General features: G+C 46.6%; 1 protein-coding gene across 3 annotated transcripts in view; it reads left to right on the top strand.

Annotated features, from left to right (window-relative positions):
• MFN1 (mitofusin 1) overlaps positions 1–17,386 on the top strand; it is a 68,826-nt gene that overhangs the window by 36,306 nt on the left and 15,134 nt on the right. For all 3 annotated transcript variants that reach the window (XM_073578795.1, XM_073578794.1, XM_073578793.1), the window contains exons 4-9: positions 3,699–3,861; positions 10,594–10,718; positions 11,044–11,152; positions 14,078–14,185; positions 14,340–14,493; positions 15,156–15,223. In XM_073578795.1, the coding sequence (XP_073434896.1) occupies positions 3,699–3,861; positions 10,594–10,718; positions 11,044–11,152; positions 14,078–14,185; positions 14,340–14,493; positions 15,156–15,223 (727 nt within the window). The remainder of the gene's footprint in view (positions 1–3,698; positions 3,862–10,593; positions 10,719–11,043; positions 11,153–14,077; positions 14,186–14,339; positions 14,494–15,155; positions 15,224–17,386) is intronic.

Below are 17,386 nucleotides of genomic sequence, written 5' to 3'. Positions count from 1 at the left end.
CGAAAAAGCCGCCCCAATGACTAGTTGCCCCAGTAGGAGGGAGACTAGCTGCCTTCTACCCATCCTGGTCTCTGATCTCCAATAGCAGCTGGATATTGGGGATAATAGCCGTGGGACTACGACTAGAGTTTTCTAGGGTTCCCCTTGATCAATTTAAAATCACCCCACTCAGGTCGTCTGCTGCAGAACAAGCTGCCCTGGAAGCCGAGGTTCATAACCTGTGCGCTAAGAAAGTCCTGATAGAGGTTCCAGAGGAAGAATGGGTGAAGGGATTCTACTCCCCTCTGTTCCTGGTCCGCAAACCGGACAGTTCCTTTAGGACAATAATTAACCTTAAGGCCCTCAACAAGTTTTTGGTCATACGTCCCTTTAAAATGGAAACGATTAAGTCTGCAATAAAATTGCTGTTCCAAAACTGCTTCATGGTGGTGTTAGATCTAAAAGACGCATACTACCATATACCCATCCATGCAGGCCATCAGCGGTTCCTCAGAGTGGCGGTTCAGTTGGATGGGTCAATTCGACATTTCCAATATGCGGCCCTCCCTTTTGGAGTGGCAGTCGCTCCCCGAGTGTTTACTAAGGTGATAGCGGAGGTCATGGCCCATCTACGTGAATCGAACATTCTGGTGATCCCCTACCTGGACGATTTTCTTATTGTAGGTAAAACGGCGAACCATTGTTTACAACAGCTACAAAAGGCAATGTCTGCCCTAGAACGGTTAGGATGGTTGCTGAACGTCAAAAAGTCCCGGTTGCAGCCAATGAAAGTCCAACAACTTTTGGGCCTAACCCTGGATTCTGAAAAACAGGAATGCCGTCTGCCTCCGGACAAGCTTGTTCGCCTCCATTATCAGATCCTGAACGCCTCCAATAACCCCACCATGTCCCTCAGAAAAGCCATGTCCCTTCTAGGCTCTCTTTCGGCCTGTATCCCGGCAGTCCAGTGGGCCCAGTTTCATGCAAGGAAACTACAGAGCGAGGTCTTATTACATCAAAAAGTCCTTGGAGGTTACTTGGAGGGTCAGCTAACCTTATCCCGTAACACAAGGGAGTCCCTAGAGTGGTGGTTAGACAAGGATAACTTATCAAAAGGGGTGCCCTGGGAGTATAACGTAACCCGCATAGTCACCACGGATGCTAGTCCTTACGGTTGGGGAGCTCATATGGGTGAAATTTTAGTCCAGGACCAATGGCAACATCATCAGTTAGGAATGTCATCTAACCTAAAAGAATTGACAGCAGTAGAACAGGCGGCTAAAAAGCTCCTTGTGTACCTACAGGGCCATCACGTGCGAGTGTTCTCCGACAATCAGGTCACCGTGGCATACATCAATCATCAAGGCGGAACCCGTTCCAGACCCCTGATGTTTGTAGCAGAGCGGTTGTTCCATCTAGCAGAACAATACTTCCTATCTTTAACAGCATTGCATATAAAAGGGAAAGACAACATCACGGCAGACTTTTTAAGCCGCAATCGGCTAAAGCAAGGGGAATGGTCTTTAAACACCTCCATATTCAATCTGATTGTTCAAAAGTGGGGATATCCAGAGGTAGACCTATTCGCCACCAGAGACAACACGCAATTGAAACAATTCTGCTCCCTGAATCCCAGAGAAAATCCTCTGGCGGTAGATGCCTTCCTGATAAACTGGGACTTCAAACTAGCCTACGCCTTCCCTCCCCTATCTCTTCTACCCCTGGTGATGAGGAAAATCAGGAAAGACAGAGCAAGGGTTATAGTCATCGCTCCATTTTGGCCCAGGAGAGCATGGTTCTCATGCCTCAGGACCATGTCGGTGTCTGATCCTTGGGTTCTGCCGGACATCCCGGATCTCCTGTCCCAGGGCCCAGTCTTCCATCTCAGGTGGCTGGCCTTCATCTGACGGCGTGGAGTTTGAACGGTCATTATTAGAAGAGAAGGGTTTCTCCGCAGACCTAATTAACACCCTACTTAAGAGTAGGAAAATCATTACCACAAAAATTTACGTTAGAATTTGGAAAAAATTCCTTCAAAACTCAGAAGTAATCGCTGGGGATTCAGCACCTATAATGCAGATATTAGAGTTCCTACAAAAAGGTCTAGACATGGGACTCTCTACCAGTACCCTTAAAGTACAAGTGTCAGCCTTGGGGGCTCTGTTTAGCTGTAACATTGCTGGTAATTATTGGATAAACAGATTCATTAAGGCAGCAGGTAGATCCAGGCCAATAATGAAGGATAGGTTTATGCCGTGGGACTTGAACCTAGTCCTCACTGCTATGACAGAGACTCCATTCGAACCTATCTCGTCGGCTTCCCTAAAAAACCTGTCCCTCAAGGTAGCCTTCCTGGTAGCTCTAACATCAGCTCGCAGAATAAGCGATATTCAGGCCTTATCTAGGTGTCCTCCTTATTTACAGTTTAAAGAGGATAGGGTAATACTTAGACCTGATCCAGCGTACTTGCCAAAGGTAGTTTCTAGTTTCCATAGGACACAGGAGATAGTTCTTCCATCCTTCCTCCCTAATCCAACTAACGAAAAAGAAAGGAAACTACACACCCTGGATCTCAGGAGAGGCCTCATAGAATATCTGTCAGTCACCGATCCCTGGAAGAAAGATAATGCCCTATTTATCTCTCATCAAGGCCCCAGAAAAGGTTGTAGAGCATCAAAAAATACACTAGTCAGATGGATTAGAGAGGCGATTGCAATAGCATACACATCAAAGGGCAGGTCGCCACCCGGAAAGCTGAGGGCGCATTCCACCAGGGCAATGGCAACCTCATGGGCCGAAAGATCAGAAGTCTCCATCGACCAGATATGTAAGGCGGCCACTTGGTCCTCTCCGAGCACCTTTTATAGTCATTATAGGCTAGACCTGGGTGCTTCCACAGACCTCTCTTTTGGTGTAAGGGTGCTGCAGGCTGTAGTCCCTCCCTAAAGCTGATATTACTCTCTGTAAATCTCTCAGGTGGTGCTGTCATGGACGACCGAATAAAGTCTTAGTTACTCACCGGTTAACGGTATTTTTCGGAGTCCATGACAGCACCCGTATATTCCCTCCCTTTAGTTTAATTGGGGTGTGCACGTCTTTTTTCTTGTATATGCTCACTTGTGATAAACGTTATAATTGTAAAGAATACTGTACATAAATCATGCATTAACCTTGGAAGTCCTCTTGTGCTCTGTAATCCAACTGATGCGTGGGAGAGGTGCCACCCTTTTTGTATCTGTAGGTTTCCTGTTCCTAAAGGGCGGATCCCCTCTCTCAGGTGGTGCTGTCATGGACTCCGAAAAATACCGTTAATCGGTGAGTAACTAAGACTTTTGTTTATATACTGTTGTATTGCAGAATACAAAACAAACTGCAGGTTCACGTTCTCTAAAAGTCTTAAGAGAAATTTTTTTTTGTAAATGGAAAATATATAAAAATTCAAATCTCCTTTTCCCCCATATATAATAGATGAATAAAAACATATTTGATATCACCATGTGCAGAAAAGTGCCATTATTCAAAACAAGGATATAAAAACAAAATAGGAGTGTAAAAATGAAGGCATCATGAACTTGTCATTGGCACATACTTCTGACGATGGGCAGGGATGATCGTGTTACTGTGTCCAAAATGACACTTTCATATTCCGCTTGTATGTGATATTGTATATCTGTGTCAATGATATAAGTGAATTGCTTAATCGTTGCCTGGTATTTCAGAACTAGCAGCGGGAAGAGCACGGTGATAAACTCCATGTTGTGGGACAAGGTGTTGCCGAGCGGCATTGGACACACCACTAACTGCTTCCTGAGTGTGGAGGGGACGGATGGTGACAAAGCTTATCTGATGACCGACGGCTCTGAGGAGAAAAAGAGCGTAAAGGTGACTGTGCGAAAGGATGCAGTGGAAACCAAAACTACTGTGAACACACACTGACCCTTTAAATAGTCACTGTCATTTGACGAAACAGATTTTATTTCCTAATGATGGTGTTTTTTGTGCTGAAAAATCTATCCAAAGTGTCTGGCACTGCTGAAGTGTCTTACTTTGCCTGATCTCATGTGAAGTCTGACAATGAGACTGCTTAGAAATACAATTGTATAAGGGAATTTTTTTTTTTTTTTTAAGTGAGACTGTTTAGTCCTAAATTGAGAAAATAATCTAACTACAGTGTGCATACATTATATATTTGTCAAGTTTAGTTAGGATATATATATATTTCTCCTACGCCTCATTGGGGGACACAGACAGTGGGTGTTATGCTGCTGGCCACTAGGAGGACACTAAGTAAACCAGAAAAAAAAGTTAACTCCTCCCCTGCAGTATACACCCTCTCGCTGGATGAGATTTCTCCAGTTCTTGCTTAGTGTCTGCAGGAGGCACTTGGGTCTGCTTTCAGACCCGACCGTTTTTTTATTTTATTTTTGGATTTTCTGTAAATATTTATTTTTTAATTAACAGAGTGAAGAGGGAGACGGTTCCTTTCTACGGCCAGCTCTCCCCCAAACCAACAACAGGCAAGAACGCGGAGTATACCTCCCCGTACACTTTCCTGCGACGAACGGGGCTGATTCCTCTGATGATTATTATTTACTTACGGTGGACCGATATGAGGGCAAGGGCAGCATGGAGTGCATGGAGACCGGCGGAGGACCTTGCCTACAGCGCTCCCGAATGCCCTGAATCAGCCCCATAGCTCTCCATCCCCCTACCTATAGGGTAGATCGATTGAGCATACCCCTTTAAGAACTCCTCCAGCTTTGCTACATCAGCCCAGGAGGATGAGAAGACCTGCATGGATGGCCAGGACAGCGACGGCAGGCCTGAGCGCTGGAGTAGAGGTATGGGGTCGGGTCCTGGTCCCCGGGAGAGGCGCTGACTTTGTCTCAGCAGCAGTGCTCCGGCGCCCCATCGCGGCAAGCCCCTCTGCTCTTGGCGCTTACATGGGTAGGCCTAAAATTTAGTCCCTGGCTTTTCCAGCCTACTAGGCTGCGATTTGAATAGCGCCGCCCCCTCCCCGCCCTCGGCGCTTACCGCGGATAGGCCAAAAATTTAGTTTCCGGCCTACTAGGCCGCAATTTGAGTAGCGCTGCCTATGCTATCACCGCCGCCTCCCCTCCTTGGCACCTCTCGTCTCTTACGAGAGGCGCAATCCTAGTCTCGGGGTGGCCATGAAATTTACCTCAGCCGGCTCTGGAAATAGGCTGTGAGGCGCGCACTGTGCCGGATACCGGTTGACACCACAGGGCCACCGCGCTATTCCTCCCGGGGACACAGCACAGGACCTGGGTAAACTGAATCTGCCCTCAGAACAAAGCTTAACCCCTCCCCGGCACATTCCCTGCAGCTGCAGACCAGAATCTGCCTTTAACCCTTTCAGGAGCGCTATGTCTAAATCTAAGGAGGCTAAACGGGCTGCTAAGAAGCACACTGCTATTTTTACCGCGTGTACCACTTGCAAGACTGCCTTGACAAGTGCCCAGACTAATCCGTTATGCACGGACTGCGACCCGGCCTGTGCTCCAACGCCCATCGCTGCTGCGGGGCTTCCTGCGTTTAGTCCCCCTGAGTGGGCTGCATCTCTGTCACGGTCGGTGGAGTCACTGACCCAGGCCATAGACTCCCTCCGGGAAGCATCCTTAAGTCAGAAAGCGTCTTTACCGCCCGAGCAGGGCTCTTGCGACGGCGGGGAACCATCCACCAGCTGGGGCTGTACTCGCTCAAGGGATGGTCAGGCTAGAAAGCGGACCCATGGTGCGTCCCCTAGTCACGCTTGCGCCTCATCACCGGCGAGTTCTGTCTCTCGCTCTCCCTCCTATTGTTCGCAGCGAGCACGACTCTGAATTTGAATCTGACACGTCAGCCCCTCAGAATCCTCCAACTGACCAAGAGTCGCTTGATTCTCTTATAGAATCAGTCAACAGGATTCTGGAGTTGGATGAGGAAAATATTCCCGCTCCAGCACACGCTATCTCATTTAAGAGGACCAAACGTGTATGCAGGTTATTTGCCAGCCACCCGGAGTTTAAGGACATTGTCCAGAAACATAGGGATCGGCCACATAAGCGGTTCACAGGGAAAAAGTCTACTGAGACCAAATACCCTTTTGCGCCAGACCTAATGAAGGATTGGTTACAGTCCCCTTCGGTGGACCCTCCTGTATCGCGTCTTCTAAATCGCTCCTATCCATCGCTGAGGGCTCCTCAGTCAGAAACCCCTCTGATCGTCAAATTGACTACCTTGCCTGCTCAGTTTTTTGACGCTTCAGGAGCGGCGCTTTTTTCCTTCCTTCGTGGCGACTTGGGTCACTAAGGCAATGGCCGCTTGGGCAGAAGTCTTAATAACTGCCTTCCAGGGTACCAATCTTCATCCAGAGGCAACCAGGGTTGCCAGGCAGTTAATTCACGCAGCGGACTTTGTAGTGGACGCTTCTTTAGATGCCGCCAATTGCGCTGCTCAAACTGCCGCTAATGCAATCTCCATTAGAAGAGCCCTATGGCTCCGCGCCTGGTGGGTGGATGCCACATCTAAAAGATCGTTAACTTCCCTGCCCTATCAGACTGGTCGTCTTTTTGGAGAGAAACTGGACCAGCTCATTTTTGATACTACCGGGGGAAAGAGTAAATTCCTTCCTCAACAAAAGGCTGTTCGGCCGTTTTGGAGCCAACAGCCGACTCGTTTTCGTCCTTTTCGCAACAATTCCGGTTGGTCCTCCACTACCTTCTCTTCCGAATCAAGATGGTCCTCGCGCGGAGACAGAGGCTCCCAGGTCTCATACATAACTAACCGATCTTGGAAGCCCAGGCCAAGGGCATCTGGATCTAGGGGAACCAGACCCCATAGGTCTTCTACACAATGACTTGTAGCGGTATCCGGCGGACACCGACAAAGTAGGCGGTCGTCTACTTTCCTTCAGTCACACCTGGCTCGCGGTCGTCCACGACAAGTGGGTCAGGGAGCTGGTGTCCTCCGGATACAAGATAGAATTTTCATTCCCTCTCTTCCCCCCCCATTAAAGACAAGAGCCTTCCTTCGTGCTGTTCAGGCTCTGCAAAGGGACGGAGTCATCATTCCTGTTCCTCATCACGGAAGGTTCAGGGGTTTTTATTCAAACCTTTTTTTGGTTCCAAAGGACGACGGGGCGATGCGGCCCATACTGGATCTCAAACTGTTAAATCAGTTTGTCAAGGTACGGCGATTCCGAATGGAATCTCTCCAATCAGTTGTCGTTTCCATGGAAAAAGGAGAGTTCCTAGCATCCATCGACATCAAGGATGCTTACCTTCACATTCCGATCTGCCTGTCCCACCAGCAGTTCCTGCGTTTTGCAATTCACGAGGAACACTTCCAGTTTGTTGCCTTGCCCTTCAGACTCGTCACCGCCCCCAGGGTCTTTACCAAGGTCATGGCGGCTGTCATGGCCATTCTCCACTTTCGGGGAGTGGTGGTGTTACCGTATCTGGACGACCTGCTCATCAAGGGTCCGTCCCTTCCAGCCTGCGAGGAATCCGTGGATATAACAGTAAAAAAAACAATTTTTCACCTGGGCTGGAAGATAAACTTCGAAAAGTCTTTCCCAAACCGGCCCAGCAGATTTTCTTTTTAGGAATGAACTTGGACACTTCCCACAGGTTGGTCGTTCTCCCTCCAGAAAAGACCCAAGCCTTACAACAGGCACCGCGGACTCTTTCCCGACCGGCTTCTCACTCCATTCGTTTCAGCATGAGAGTTCTCGGAAATATGGTGGCCGCAATGGAAGCAGTTCCATTTGCACAGTTCCATCTCCGTCCCTTACAACACGCGTTGCTGTTAGCTTGGGACAAGAACCCGTTCTCCCTGGACCGTCGGTTCCTTCTGTCCCTGCGGGTCAGACAAGCCCTCAAGTGGTGGACACTGAAGTCCTTTCTGAGTCAAGGGAGGTCTTTTATCCCAGTAAGATGGTTGGTAGTAACCACCAACGCAAGTCTTCTGGGCTGGGGTGCAGTCTTTCGTCACCACACGGCACATGGTCGTCGGTCAATTCGAGAGTCACGTCTCCCCATCAACATCTTGGAGATACGTGCGATCAGATTAGCTCTACGGAGTTTCCACCATCTCGCAGGTCACCCCATCAGGATCCAATCCGACAACGCTACCGCTGTAGCGTATATCAACCGCCAGGGAGGTACTCGGAGCAGGATGGCCATGCCTGAAGTGAGTCACATCCTCCATTGGGCCGAGACCAACCATTCGCCCATCTCAGCAATCCACATCCCAAGCGTAGAGAATTGGGTGGAAGATTTTCTCAGTCGCCAGGGCCTTACCTCGGGAGAGTGGTCTCTTCATCAGGAAGTCTTTCAGCAGATTTGTCATCGTTGGGGGACTCCGGATGTGGATCTCATGGCCTCGAGACTAAACAACAAGGTTCCTCGATTCGTTGCCCGATCCATGCGCCATCGGAGCGGATGCCCTAGTTCTGTCGTGGCACCAGTTCCGGCTCCCGTACATCTTCCCCCCCCCCCCCCCCCCCCTCTTCCCTTTGCTTCCGAAGGTCATCAAGAAGATCAGAACGGAGGGAGTACCAGTGATCCTAGCCGCGCCGAGCATGGTATGCAGAACTGATACAACTGGTCGCCGACTTCCAGATCGCATGGATCTACTCTCTCAGGGCCCGATTTACCACCAGAACTCCGGGGCCCTGTCTTTGATGGTGTGGCCGTTGAATCCTGGATTTTAGCACAGGCTGGGTTCTCTCATGACGGATTTCCACCATGATTAGTGCTAGGAAGTCTGTGTCCATGCGCATCTATCACCTCACCTGGAAAACCTTCTTTTCATGGTGCAAGGATCATGGTCGATCCCCTCTGGTGTTTTCAATTCCAGCCATATTGGAATTCCTTCATTCCGGATTAAAGTCAAGCCTCGCGCTTAGCTCGTTCAAGGGCCAGATTTCGGCCTTGTCAGTGCTATTCCAGCGCAAAATTGCCACCAAACTTCAGGTCAAGACATTCATTCAGGGAGTCTCCCATGTGGCGCCTCCTTATAGGCCATTGGAGTCATGGGACCTTAACCTGGTTCTCGGGGCCTTACAGGAGGCTCCTTTCGAACCGCTGCAGGAAGTGCCACTGACCGTCCTCTCTTGGAAGGTGGTCTTTCTAGTGGCAATTACATCAATCAGACCAATTTCGGAATTGGCGGCCCTGTCCCTGCCGCCCTCCGTTCCTGAATTTTCATCAGGACAAGGCAATTCTCAGGATGCCCCTGTTCTTCCTGCCCAAAGTCGTATCCTTTTTCCATCTCAATGAGGAAATTGTTTTGCCTTCCTTTTGTCCGGCACCAGTCCATTGCATTGAGAAGGCCCTCCACACCCTGGATGTGGTTAGGGCTTTGAGACGGTACATCTCATGGACGGCTCCCTTCCGCAAGTCGGATGCCCTGTTCATACTTCCAGAGGGGCATAGGAAGGGTCTAGCCGCTTCAAAAGCAACGCTAGCCAGGTGGATACGCTTGGCGATTCAAGAATCCTACCGTGTCAGGAACACGCCTGTCCCAGTAGGGATTAAGGCACACTCTACCCGCTCAGTTGGGCGCCTCTTGGGCCATTCGGCACCATGCCTCGGTAGAACAGGTCTGCAAGGCTGCGACTTGGTCCAGTCTGCATACTTGTACAAAACATTACCAAATTCATTCTCAGGCCTCTACGGATGCGGCTCTCGGCAGACGCATCCTGCAATCGGCAGTACCACAGTGTTAAGTCAGTGGTACATGGGGTATTAGCAGATGTATGCTCCCTACCCAGGGACTGCTTTAGGACGTCCCACTGTCTGTGTCCCCCAGTGAGGCGTAGGAGAAATAGGGATTTTTGTGTACTCGCCGTAAAATCCTTTTCTCCGAGCCAGTCAATGGGGGACACAGCACCCACCCTGTTTAGCCTATTGGCTCACTGTAGCATTCTTAGGTTTTGACATAGTTATGGTTATTGTTGACTGTTTATGCTCCTCCTGCTTTTTTTCACCGAACTGGAGAAATCTCATCCAGCGAGAGGGTGTATACTGCAGGGGAGGAGATAACTTTTTCTGGTTTACTTAATGACCTCCTAGTGGCAAGCAGCATAACACCCACTGTCTGTGTCCTCCAATGATTGGCTCGGAGAAAAGGATTTTACGGTGAGTACACAAAAATCCCTATATATACTGCATATAAACGTGCCCGACAGGTTTCCACTATGGTGTCTAACACTAGGCATACAATAGTTTTTTTTTTTCCTTTAAGCCTTCCATACTAGTAGTTCCTCTCGTCCACTTGTTGATTTGGAGGCTTTCTGCTGACATCACTTGGCAATGACTAGCGTAGCAGTGATCCCATCTAGGCCCAGTCACACGCTCTGTGATCTTGTGGTAGGTTTTTCTTTTTCTTTTCTTACAAACTGTTTTATAAACTCTTTTAAGGGCTTTTTATCAGGATGTATACACATGGTCACATGGATCAGTTAAATGACTTTTTTTGCTGTGATTTTGAACCTCTGTGTGAATACGCATGTATTGCAAACTGGCCACAACCTGTGTTACAGTAAGGCCATAAATCTGCTTTATAGGATTTCTTGTGCAAACAGCTAACAGTCCTTTCTCTGTGCAGACAGTGAATCAGCTGGCTCATGCCCTGCATATGGATAAAGATTTGGAGGCCGGTTGTCTTGTCCACGTCTTCTGGCCCAAAGCAAAATGTGCCCTTCTCAGGGACGACTTGGTTCTTGTGGACAGGTTAGTCTTCATGGTAAAATGTGACTCTGGATCTTTTCACTATTTTGTTGCATAATCTTTTAAAACCTGTATCCAAAAAGCACATGAGTTATATAGCCCTAGTAAGATTATAATGGCTGACGACTGTCTGCGTTACCGCTCTCTTGTCACCTTTACTACAACTGTCAGAGTGCTTGACATCAGTGTATGAGTTATTTTACCATGTGTGATGTACGAGATGTGCGAGCTGCCATGTCCTTGTCCTATGTGCGTTACCCAACCCCATGTACATACAATGTCGGGTTAGGCTGTGCTTTCTCAGTGGCGTGTGCTGTCTATTTTGCAGCCCAGGAACAGATGTGACTACAGAACTGGACAGCTGGATTGACAAGTTTTGCCTTGATGCTGATGTTTTTGTTCTGGTGGCCAATTCCGAGTCTACACTTATGAACACGGTAATGCAAGAGTACAAATGTCAAATATCTTATTTTTGTCTTTTTTTTTTTTTTTGTAAACCATCTGTATACAAATTAGAAAAATAATCACTGTGCACTCACTGGCGACGTTATCTGCATTGGTACAGAGTGATTGGGTGTATGTGCATCTAGTATGTGTATGCGAGGGGGGTATGTGCATCTAGTGTGTGTATGCGAGGGAGGTATGTGCATCTACAGTCATGGCCAAAAGTTTTGAGAATGACACAAATATTATATTTTCACATGATCTGCTGCCCTCTGGTTTTTATGTGTGTTTGTCAGATGTTTTTATCACACAGAAATATAATTGCAATCATATTATGAGTAACAAAAGGTTATATTGACAGTTAGAATGAGTTAATGCAGCAAGTCAATATTTGCAGTGTTGACCCTTCTTGTTCAGGACCTCTGCAATTCTCCCTGGCATGCTCTCAATCAACTTCTGGATCAAATCCTGACTGATAGCAGTCCATTCTTGCAACATCAATGCTTTTATTCTGTCTGAATTTGAAGGTTTTTGTTTGTCCACCCGTCTCTTGATGATTGACCACAAGTTCTCAATGGGATTAAGATCTGGGGAGTTTCCAGGCCATGGTCCCAAAATCTCTGTTTTGTTCCCTGAGCCATTTAGTTATCACCTTTGCTTTATGGCAAGGTGCTCCATCATGTTGAAAAAGGCATTGTTGATCACCAAACTGCTCTTGGACGGTTGGGAGAAGTTGCTCTCGGAGGACATTCTGGTACCATTCTTTATTCATGGCTGTGTTTTTAGGCAAGACTGAGAGAGAGCCCATTCCCTTGGCTGAGAAGCAACCCCACACATGAATGGTTTCAGGATGCTTGACAGTTGGCATGAGACAAGACTGGTGGTAGCACTCACCTCGTCTTCTCCGAATAAGCCGTTTTCCAGATGTCCCAAACAATCGAAAAGGGGATTCATCAGAGAAAATGACTTTACCCCAGTCCTCAGCAGTCCACTCCCTGTACCTCTTGCAGAATATCTGTCTGTCCATGATGTTTTTTCTGGAGAGAAGTGGCTTCTTTGCTGCCCTCCTTGGGACCAGGCCTTGCTCCAAGAGTCTCCGCCTCACAGTGCGTGCAGATGCACTCACACCTGCCTGCTGCCATTCCTGAGCAAGCTCTGCACTGCTGGTAGCCCGATCCCGCAGCTGAAACACTTTTAAGAGACGGTCCTGGCGCTTGCTGGTCTTTCTTGGGCGCCCTGGAGCCTTTTTGGCAACAAGGGAACCTCTCTCCTTGAAGTTCTTGATGATGCGATAGATTGTTGACTGAGGTGCAATCTTTCTAGCTGCGATACTCTTCCCTGTTAGGCCATTTTTGTGCAGTGCAATGATGACTGCACGTGTTTCTTTAGAGATAACCATGGTTAACAGAAGAGAAACAATGATGCCAAGCACCAGCCTCCTTTTAAAGTGTCCAGTGATGTCATTCTTACTTAATCATGACAGATTGATCTCCATCCCTGTCCTCATCAACACCCACACCTGTGTTAATGGAGCAATCACTGAAACGATGTTAGCTGGTCCTTTTAAGGCAGGGCTGCAATGATGTTGAAATGTGTTTTGGGGGATAAAGTTAATTTTCTAGGCAAATATTGACTTTGCAAGTAATTGCTGTTAAACTGATCACTCTTTATAACATTCTGGAGTATATGCAAATTGCCATTAGAAAAAATGAAGCAGTAGACTTTGTAAAAATTAATATTTGTGTCATTTTCAAAACTTTTGGCCATGACTGTAGTGTGTGTATGCGAGGGGGGTATGTGCATCTAGTGTGTGTATGCGAGGGGGGTATGTGCATCTAGTGTGTGTATGCGAGGGGGGGGGGGTATGTGCATCTAGTGTACTCATGACTTTATCTCAGTGGCAGATGTCTGAGGAGTAAAGGGTCAAGCAGGGATTGCAAAATTGCCAATCATTTTACCCCAGACGAGCGTGCATGTGTCTTAAATAATGAGGCGAGTCAGTTGCTGCTGCTAGATCTGTCCATTCTTTCAAACTCCAATGACCACCTTAAATAGGTTTTCTGGAAAGTTTTGACCTCGTGTGCAGTTTGTTAAAAAATAAACAACAAAGCAAAAACAAACTGTGCTTTACTTGCCCACCCTGGGTCTCATGCTGAGCTGCTCATGGAGTCTGGCTACAGCATTGTCAACTTGTCAGTGTTGCAAACAGCAGCAATCACAGAGCTTAGCGGCTCTGACCGTGTAGACAGCACAAGGCAGTGAACTAACAGATTGGCTGCAGCGCTATAAACATGACTTCAATGCTGCAGACAATCAGCACTGGGACTAGCAGCAGATACTCTGCACAAGACCCAGGGAAGGTGACTAAAACACAATATTTATTTATTTTTTAAACCACAAACTGTGCGTGTTGACACAACTTTCCTGAACATAGAAAACCCCTTTAAGTCTTCTCTCATTTTAATAAAGGCTATTATCAGTTAACTATGCCCTTCATAACTTCTTGCTTTCACTATAAAATATGCAGTAATAAATGCAGCTTCCTGTGCTTTGTGTTGCCGGCATAAAGCGTGAATCTGAGACTGCAACATTTGCATGGAGTGCATTTTGCAGCACGGTGGCTCAGTGGCTAGCACTGCAGCCTTGCAGAGCTGGGACCTGGGTTCAAATCCCACCAAGGACAACATCTGCAAGGCGTTTGTATGTTCTCACCGTGTTTGCGTGGGTTTCCTCCGGATTCTCCAGGTTCTCTCACACTCCAAAGACATACTTATTAGATTGTGAGCCCCAATGGGGACAGTGATGATTTTGTCAGTAAAGCGCTGTGGAATAAATGGTGCTACGTAAATGAGTAAAATAAATACATAATTGACAATATCTATCTAAACCAGCCACTTTTCTTATATTTTCTCTTTTAGGAAAAGCATTTCTTTCATAAGGTGAATGAGAGACTTTCTAAGCCGAATATCTTTATCTTAAATAATCGCTGGGACGCGTCCGCATCTGAGCCGGAGTATATGGAGGATGTAAGTTGTGGCATTGTAATATATGGGGCATGTATGTGCCTTCTCCCAGGAGTCCTGTAGGAATCGTGCCTCTTCTAGCGTCACGATCTCCCTGTACTGGGAATGGTCAGATGGTGCCTGTACTGACATTGTGCTCTGCCGTCCATACGAGCAGGTGCGGAAACAACACACTGAGCGCTGCCAGTCATTCTTGGTGGACGAATTGAAAGTGGTCGATCATTCAGAGGCACAGAATCGCATATTTTTTGTTTCTGCCAAAGAAGTTCTGAATGCCAGGATGCACAAGGCGCAGGGGATGCCAGAGGCAGGTAGGTAGCGTCAAATTCCAGCTACAGGACAGTATTCAGAGGTCTGATTGTTTTCTGCAGACCTGACAAGCCTGTCTTTTCCATAACATAGTAATTATAACCAATATTTTACTGAATGGTGGAGATGAGCAAATCAACCCTTGATCAGGAGCTTTGTTAGTATGTGGCTGGGAGCCCAGTAAATCTATTCTTGCCTACCGGAATCACTGGCGTCTCTTCTGATTAGTAGGCCTGGTGCGATGTAATGCAAGCGTCCTGCCGAAATAGTGATTCCAGGCTTTCTAATGGGCACTGGGGATTCCGGCTTTTAGCCACGGACTACTGCTGGACTGTTGTCCTGTGAATCGATTCTCTCAACTCTGTAGAATGTCAGTTCTCCCTGCAAAACATTCAAGCAACATCCTCCTTGTCACGTTTTACTTCTGTCTGATATCGTCTACACACATTTTATATGCATAACTCATACATAACCTCCGATCCCGGCTCAGAAATCAGCGAATCCCCACATAGTGTGTGCTCTGGGGGGATTCATAAGTCTGCAGTCATACACAGTGACTGCAGACGTGGCGATTTGGACCAGACAACCCCTTTATAAAACATTTAAAGTGTCTCGACAAAACCTTAGTGTGTTCATATCTTTTTCATGTTTCTTTGTTCTCTAGGTGGCGCTCTTGCTGAGGGATTTCGGATAAGGTTCTTGGAGTTCCAGAGATTTGAAAAGCTGTTTGAGGTAAAGTGTTACCCCCTTTAGTATGAAGCTTTTCTATAATTGGGTCCTTCGACCATTCCGGTTATTTAGCGGGGGTAAATGTAGTAGCGCACTTCTTGTGGCTCCTAGTTTAGGGCAGAAGTGTATGGGTACAGCAGTCAGTCGTCATAAAGGACCGATGATGTCAGGTCACTTTCTGGACTATTATATGCATCTCATTTTCTAGAGGGGATTGTCTGTAGTCTAGATGAACCCGTGTGTTCGTCATATGCTTCCTGTGGTTACTAACCTCTCTCCTGTTCTAGTTCTTCCTCCTTGTCCTTTCCTTTCTAATCTAGCTCTAGCAGTGTGTGCTAACCTTTCAGCCTGTTCATCATTGCTGACCCCTAGATTCACTTCTTTGGGGGGACAAGAACCCCTTTCATTTACTTTTCTGCATTCTTAACCATTTAATTTCATTTTGTTATAGGTTTGTTTTCTTTATTATCTTTTACCCCTAGACAAACGATATCCAGTCCTCAACATCGAAATTGCAACACCAAGAGGGAATAGTCGTGGAATTTTGGAATTCACATGATTGATTGATTGATTGACTTGTTATGCAAATTATGATAAACATGTGAAAATCACTAACCTCTTTTATTCTGCATGGAGTCTGAGCACCACACACAGAAATCCTTACATGCCTTGGCTGCTGTCAGAGCAGTTATTAATGGTTATTGTGCCACCCTGTATGCACTAGGGCAAATCAGCAAGAGCGCTGTTATAGCTGTCCGTACAATTGACGACCAATGACGTCCCAGATGTCCTCAATGGGAGACAAGTCTAAAAACACTGCTGGCCATGGTATCATGTGTAGGTAATGCAGGCTCCTCTGGGTAGCACCAGCAACATGCGGCCAATGTTGTTTTGTATTGCGGTATATATAAATATTTTTTTTTAATAAATGGCTTCTGGGACATTTTCATAATCCCTCATCATGGCATCTTCATAGCATTGGCTGGAGACCACGTGTTTTCTCTTAACTATCACTGTATCCAAGATAAAAGTGGGACTCATTGCTGGAGAGAATAGACCTCTATTGCCATCTTTTTCTGATCTTATAGCCTTTGAGAGAGAAGGTGTGAGGTCAAAGTCACACCTGTAGCTATCCATCTGGCTTATACCCCCAATGTCCTACAAACGCCTTCTGATAGTTTATTTAGACACTGATGCTAAAAGCTAGGTATGTGATGTCTACTTTCACTTGGAGTATAGAATGGATCAATCTTTGATTCTGTCAATACCATGCAGGTAACACCAAGAGGAGGCTTTGACGAGGGAACATTACGCTTGTTCTACTCCCAGGAATATGGTGTGGGATGGCATAATGTATTGTATACCAACCCCTCTAGTTTTTTTAAATTCGTTTATTAAACCATAAGCAGTTTTACAATACACACATTTAGTACATGACATTAAGCTTGATACAAATTATATATATATATATGTATGTATGTATGTGTGTGTGTGTGTGTGTGTGTGTGTGTGTGTGTGTGTGTGTGTGTGTGTGTGTATATATATATATGTTCAAATAGCATGAAAACGTGATGCATAATATGTGCATCAATTGTGCGTAAATAAAGCAAACATAATATCAATTGAATCACAGTAGTGTTGTGTTATTGTATCAGTAATAAAACCTGCCTGGCTTCTAAACCCTTCCTACATCTACCAAAACATAAACTATCCCGCAGCCTACTTCTATATAACGAGCTGTTTACTGTGCGACATCTCCGCTCTGCAAAGTGAGGTGAGAGGAGTTCTCTCTCCCAAATCTTTTTGAATTTACCCGGGCACCCTCTATTTTGATACAGTGTACGTTCATATGGGATAATCGAATTTACCAGAGTGATCCAGGACCCAAGAGAAGGAGGTGAATTCCCCATCCACTGTAATGCTAGTATCTTCCGTGCGATGAACAGCGTCTCCCGTAGAAAAATCCCAACATAATGACCCCATGCTTCCTCATCCCACACTCCAAACAGACAAATCAGTGGCTCAAGGGGAACTGGGGTTTGTACCAAAGATGTTAATAATGATGTCACCTCCCTCCAGTATTGCTCAACAACAGGACAGCACCAGATCATATGGATAAAATCTGCATCTATTGAATGACATCTCAAACATTCTGATGACGGGTAT

The sequence above is a fragment of the Dendrobates tinctorius genome, unplaced genomic scaffold (genome assembly GCF_039654945.1).
Source record: "Dendrobates tinctorius isolate UK_male_01 unplaced genomic scaffold, ASM3965494v1 ptg000060l, whole genome shotgun sequence".
NCBI lineage: Eukaryota > Metazoa > Chordata > Amphibia > Anura > Dendrobatidae > Dendrobates > Dendrobates tinctorius.
This window is presented reverse-complemented; position numbering and strand designations above follow the sequence as displayed.